The 7036-nt window shown below is 34.8% G+C and overlaps 1 protein-coding gene across 1 annotated transcript in view; it reads left to right on the top strand.

Annotated features, from left to right (window-relative positions):
• The first annotated feature begins 1809 nt into the window (after positions 1 to 1809).
• Positions 1810 to 7036, top strand: part of LOC127945189 (ephrin type-B receptor 2) — a 47938-nt gene continuing 42711 nt past the window's right edge. Inside the window, exon 1 of the mRNA XM_052541805.1 lies at positions 1810 to 1963. Within this exon, the coding sequence (XP_052397765.1) occupies positions 1864 to 1963 (100 nt within the window). The 5' untranslated portion in view covers positions 1810 to 1863. The remainder of the gene's footprint in view (positions 1964 to 7036) is intronic.

Genomic DNA, 7036 nt, shown 5'->3' with positions numbered 1-7036 from the left:
CTGTATGTTGTCGCTGCTCTCTTTATCTTTGTTAGCTTAAATGAGGACCTTTTGTTCTCTTATTAAAAATACACCTGCATGCAGTTTAGTATAATCAAAATTCCCACTATTGGTTTAACCTTGGTCTTTGAGGGTCTTGTATTAATAAAAGTGATGCATATATATAAAAGTTAGTGATATGAGCCAGAGTAAAAACCAGTTTCATGGTTCAGTTCATGACCCACAAGTCAAGACAGATTAGACCTGATTGGGTTGTTGGTGCCATATGTGACCTACAATCTGCTAGCATTAATAGACATGAGGGTCGCCAATCTCCCTGGGCAAAGGTTTCCATGGAAACGACCCCTGGATTCTCTAGTCTGCCGTTTTGCAGCCCTCACTCATCTTGAGGCTGAATTATCCTAGATTCCTTTATGTCAGTTCCATATCCTTCTGCTCTATTTCCTCACTCTCTCTCACTCTCTCTCTCTTTCCCTAACTCTCCATCTCTCTCTTTCCTGTGGTCTTTCCCTCTCGTGCTCTTGCTAAGAGCTTTGTTGAGTGCCGTTAGGGATTTGACAGAAATGTGTATAATCATGCTCTATTTTTAATGAGTCATTATGATTTTCCTCTAAGTAAATGTGCAGTACAAACCCATCTTATGAATTCCGTGTCAGTGATTTACAGTTTGTATTAACTTTATTTGCTCTTCCTGCACAGATCTTTTAGACAGAATCTACTAAAAGTAAAATATTTTTCAATTGTGATTTTTTTTTTTTTTTTTTTTTACAAAATTTGAACTGCAACTATACTAATAGCTCCACTATTCATGTGAAATGATATCTGAAATCCAGTGATACTCTAAGTAAATTCACCGGGAGTACACTACAATAATCCGTGTCTGAGGCCTGAAGTACTAATGTGTTGAGAAATGAGGTCATTTATCTTCTTCACACCAGCCCCTAGTGTGATCTGTCAGCTTTATTATCTTCAAAATGATAAAACTGCAAGTGACTCAAGGGATTAGAGAACTATTTGATAGACGATCCCATGCATTTATCAGTTAACTCCATCAACACCCTGCACCTAGACAACACATTTTTCACCCAAACTCCAGGGGGCACTGTTGCTATAATATGAATTTATGCTGTCTTTGATCAAATAAGTAAATTCAGGGCAAATTAATTGGCTTGTGCATCCAATAGAAGAGTGCTACTTATTTCAAAATTCGAAATAAATAATCATTTTGATTTAAGTGCCTCCACGGTGTCTTTAAGTTATTTAGATATTAGTAATTTAATACAGATTAAATTACTAACCTTATAAATATTTTCCTCTTGCCAGTTGCTAACATATATAGGGAAAAATATATATTAATAAATCCATAAAAATATATGTAAATTAATTAATTTTTTTTTTAATAATCCGTTTTTTTTCAGTTTTAGAAATTAAGTTTGTTTATTTTTTGGATTTTAAAAAAAGTATTATTATTTAATTAAAAGCATTATTATTTAATTTAGATAAATGTATAAAGAAAATTAATACATTTATGAAATAATTTACTTGAATTATAATTTATATTTTATTACATATAATATGATCTGATTTTATCACATACAATTATAATATAATATAATATAATATAATATAATATAATATAATATAATATAATATAATATAATATAATATAATATAATATAATATAATATAATTATCTTGCAGACACTATTAATTGTTGATTGTTGAGCATCACTCAGTCCCGCCCCCTCGTCTGCGTTTCAGTGGTTTCGTCCAAACTTGCTTTAGTTCTTCCAGTCCGATGGGGTTTATTCGAGTGCTTGTGATCATAGTGTATTCACAGATGGCCTGCCGAACAAGTTTTCAATGAATATTATAGGTCTTTACAGTCAAATGCCCAAATTCACGGCAATTATGGATATAATTCGTTTGTTATGGATAATACGGATTGTGTGGGCTGTTGAAGGTAAGAGCATGTGTCTGTGTCAAACGTGCGCGCTTTAATATGTCAGATACTTTTTACGCTACATGATGCTGATGATATTGATGATGAAATTAAGATGATACTTTTTTTTAATAAAGCCTCCGACACTAGTGTTTTACAGTCATGTCCTATTATCTCAAGTTAAAGGCTTCCGTTTCCATTAAAGTGCACCGAGAACAGGTGCACTTTAACTGTCTGAGGGAATAAATGAGTTGAAATGGCTTTTCTTTGGTCAGCTGCTACTCTCCTTTTACATCAACACAATATAAACCTTTCAATCAGAGCAAAACCTAAATGGAATTTTCACCACAAAATGAAATTCTTTCCTCATTTACTTACCCTCATGTTGTTCCAGACCTACACGACTTCCTTTATTTCTGTGTAACACAAAAGATGATGTTATGCAGTCTGTTCCGTTCACTTTCATCAAAGTAAATGGTGACTGAGACTCATTCTGCCTTACATCTCCTTTTATTATTCAGAGAAGAAAGACAGCCGTATACAGATTTGGAGCAGCACGAGGGTGTAAATCATGTCTCTTTAAGCAGCATTACCAAGTCCCTCTCTAGAATGATCTTAAGTAACATTTGAGAACATATAGGCTCATAGCTAGTGAGCTGTCTAGTAACTACACAGCATTTTTGTCTATTATAGAGTGAGAATGCAAATAGTAATGCTGTCTAGCTAGGTTTTGAAAAGCATGCTAGAGTAGTATTGTAAGTCAAAATGCCTTAAAAATATTTTAGTCCTTTCCATAGTATATTTTTGTCTGTCATGCTCCAGTCTTTCTGTTAGTACACGTTGCCCATTGTCTCAAATCTCCACCTGGAGACCTGCATCAGCACCTCATCACCACCTGAGACCTTCAGAAAAGCTGCAAGGAGCATCATCTTAAAAAAAAAAAACTTCATAGTGCAGTCTTGTTTTAATATATTATGCAAAACAGTTGCTTAATTATGTCTGCAGATTTGTCCTTCGGTCTTTTGAAGTAATTTAGATTGTCATTAGAAGTCTGTACATTCTCATGTTATATTGTAGAGTGATTCAGAGTGCTTATATACATTTTTACTATACCCATTATTTCTTAGAGAAGGTCCTTAATGGCGGACCTGTTGCAACCAGAGATGGTAGGAGAGACATTAAAACAGTTACACGTTTCTTTTGAGTATTATTTTATAGATGATATTGTCATGTTGTTCTTAAACACTTTTTATACATTCTAAAAAAATTCCAAAAAGGGGTTTGTGATGTCATAGAAGAACCATTTTGGGTTCCCCGAAGAATCTTTCAGTGGACAGTTCTTAAAATAACTTTTTTCTTTAACATGAAGAACCTAATGTAAAGAATAATGTAAAGAACCTTATAATGTGCAATGGAATGCAATGCAATGCAATCTGGAATCTGAGGGTGCAAAAAAATCAAGATACTGAGAAAATCGCCTTTGAAGTTGTCCAAATGAATTCTTAGACTTTTAGTTTCAATATTTCTGAAAATACTGCATCATATTGTGCTTTGTTTGTAAGCAAGATCACAGAAAATGAAGTGAATTAAGAAGTAAAGTTCATCACTGTTCACTCTTATGATAAAAGAATAAGAGAATTTCAATTTTCTCAGTTCATGACCCCTTTAAGAGTTGTGATTAACTAATATTTGTGACCTTTTGTATGGACATTTCTCTGTGGAACATCAGATGAGAGTTTTGCTTAGTCTTGTGCCATCTGTTTATAGCGATACACTATGAACAGTGTCTACATGACGCTTAGCCATACCCTGAAATCACAGCCTCCGTTTGTTTGGTCTGTCTGATGAATGTGAGGAGTGAAAGCTCCTTTATCACACCTCAGAGCAGATCCAGATCTTGGGAGTGAAATAATTGTTTACAGCACAGAGACACAAGACTTAGGCTGCGACTAAGGACATGGATAATTCCTCAAGTGAGTGAGGATGTCTCTGTGAATTAGACCCTGCTCTGACTAATCTAATGAATCCATCCTGTTTCAGTTGTGTTCACTGGGTTCTTTGTTTGCCCAAGGGCAGTGAGTAAATCATTTGCTGTAACGTGAAGAAAATACATGGCTGGACTGCCACTGAAGCTCCTGTTCTGTTTTGTTCTGTCAATCATGTTGCAAGCCATGATGACAGGACTGTGCGGGAAAAAGCAGACCCCCCCTCAGCTTTTGTAGAGAGAGTAGTGTGCATAAATTATACTAGCAACACATTAGTGTCTATTTGTTCTGTTAGAAATACGCTATTTATGGTTTTGCACAGGATGCACTAGTGAATCTAACCTATACTGTATATCACTACAGGGAATGGTTATGGGAAGTTTTTATTGATATGTTTCTATTAATAAGGTGCTATTAATTTATTCAAAAGTATAAAAAGTATACATGTATTCTCATTTTCATTTACCTTGTTGTACTAAAATAAACTATAGCTGAAAGAAAAATAAGTACATTTTATATAAAAATCGAAAAATATTAAAAATTATAATAGTACCTCATTATTGAAAAATAATGCTCCTGACAAACAAATAAATAAGTACATTTTAAGAAGTGTGCTCACCTGTGTTCAAGGTCTTTTTATATGACGGTTATATTACATTTTAGTCTGGTATTTCATACAGTTATCTTTGAAATTGATAGTTTTCAAAGACATTTGAAACCATTCTGAATACACTGATGATATAACCAGGTTTTTCTTATATGTCATTGACTATAGATGTGGGAGATTCTTAACTTCTGCAGTTTTTCTGACCTTAACACGATTATGCAACCACCAACTACTTTTTTTCCATTAAAAACACAGCAGCCGTGTATCCCAGAAAGCACCTGGGTTGGTGTGATGTGTGTCCTGCTGCACTTCCTCGTCCCTGTCTATTAGGACCAAGACCTGCCTCTGGCATCTGCGACATCTTTCTGAGCCTTGAGCCTACATAAGCACGGCAAACCTGACCAGTTTCTGTCATGCCAGACAGCGTCGGCTCTGTGGCCTGGCAGACAGAACAAGCTGTCTCTGAATCAGTGAATTTATGTGTGATGGGAAACTGGGAGTTTCCATATGGCCTCTGATGAAATGACATGATTTTGTCCACAGGCTTGTGAGGGGGTCAAAATGGTGAAATTATCAGGTATCCAAGAGGGACTTGCCATCTGCTTGACAACTTAATTATCCATCTGTCTTTCTGTCTTGTTGAGTGATCATTTTGAATAAAATGAGGTGAAATGGATTGTCCTCTTAATGTTAATTATCAGCCAGTTTGATGAGCGCCGTCATATTGATTTAAATTCATGCTATTTTTGAGTGCAGAGATAGGGGTACAAAACAAATTTGGTTCGTAAACACTCAGAATCTCATTTAACAAAATGTCAGAGTGTCAGTTGCTATCGAGGAGCAATATCTCTCGAACCACCACGCATACGTGGGTCATTTTATTAAATGGAGAGCACAAGCAGGGTATAGTGGTCAATGTGAGAGAGCAATCCATTTTATGGATGTTTTTAAGCACAAAGTAATAAGAAGCACACAGGACAGGATGATATTTCTGCAGTTTCTCTCCAAAGTTGAAAAGAATTGTAAAGTATTAATACTGAAGTCCTCCAGTTTCCTCCATAGTCGATAATTTGGCCGCAAGTTGGTACAAGTTGCATTTTTGTGAAAGGAGAGAGTGCATCTGCATTATAATACAAGCACCTGCCTATTCATGTTTGCTATTGATGATGGTCATTAGCAGAGAAAAACTGACCAATCAGAATCAGCCATTTCAGAGCACCATGTAATAAAGTTTGGTTAAACCAGTTAATTTTATTTATTTATTTATGAACATATTGTTTTGACTGGATCTATTAAATAATTAAAAAATACAGAAAGAAATTGGGTTTATGCATACAGTGACATGAATAAACCACCATGATGAGCATGCTTTTAATATCTTACATTTTTGGATGGCAGAAAGTAAAAAGGGTCAGGAGGATACAGCTGTCCTTACTTTATAATGAAAAGAAAATTAAGTTTGGCAAAAGTAAAAAAAAAAAAAAAGAACATTAAATACATTAAGTTTTTCGTCTTCTTTGCTGTGGACTTTTTAATTTGACATTAGCCCAAGTAGGCCTAACACTGATAAAATGAGTCTGGTAGCTTCATGCACTTATCTGATAAAGATTTATTTGAGCATGTGGCTTTATTCTGCATTATTGTGTTGTTGTTTATCTGATGAAGATCTATTTGAGCACATGACATTGTGTTTGTGCTCATATGATTAAAATATATTGGATCATATGGTACATTAAGCATTTCACACCAGTCAGATCTGCATGCTTCTCAAGCTGGAAAGATTTTCATCTTGCTATTACAGAAAAAGCTAGTGTGTTTTTTTTTTTGTTTTTTTTTACGCCAGTCCAAACAGAATGGATATACAGTACAATAAGTGCAATTAAATTCATTACCTGTACCTGAAAGGGTTCAAACCTGGCCTAGTCTCTACTCACGGGTGTCTAATAGACTGTGTTCTAGAATTGTATTTTCTTTGTCGAAAACAAATCTGTAAGTTGTTTTCATTGACCCATAAGCTTTAAAATTCTGAAGTGAACTTAATGAAAAGAGAAGAGAGATCCCTGAGCTTAAGAATCTCTATTCAGGGTGATTAAAAATCAGATGAAAAGTTAATTTGCTCCCATAGCCTGAAGCTGCTAATTTAATGTGAAATCCACCGAGGATCTGATTTGCGAATGGTTTGTTCTTGAGTGATCGTCAGTATTCAGTCAAAGCCTTCTCAAACCGAACCGTTTGGAATCATTTTTAACCATGTTCTGTATTTGTTACTTATTTTCAGATAATTGATATTCATCTACTCCATAATCTTTTTAGATGGAGATAATTTGCGTCTGGATGTGACGTCTGTGTTCCATGTATAATTTTGTTCTGTGTAAACTTCATTATGTGTTCTTTCATTTTCAGGTATTGAATGTCCCAAAGCAAGCAAAAATGAGTATGAATGGACATCCCAGATAATGAGCTGATATTGCATAATCATAATATCCTCAATAGTTACAGATG

This window comes from Carassius gibelio, chromosome A23 (genome assembly GCF_023724105.1).
Source record: "Carassius gibelio isolate Cgi1373 ecotype wild population from Czech Republic chromosome A23, carGib1.2-hapl.c, whole genome shotgun sequence".
Taxonomy (NCBI): domain Eukaryota; kingdom Metazoa; phylum Chordata; class Actinopteri; order Cypriniformes; family Cyprinidae; genus Carassius; species Carassius gibelio.
This window is presented reverse-complemented; position numbering and strand designations above follow the sequence as displayed.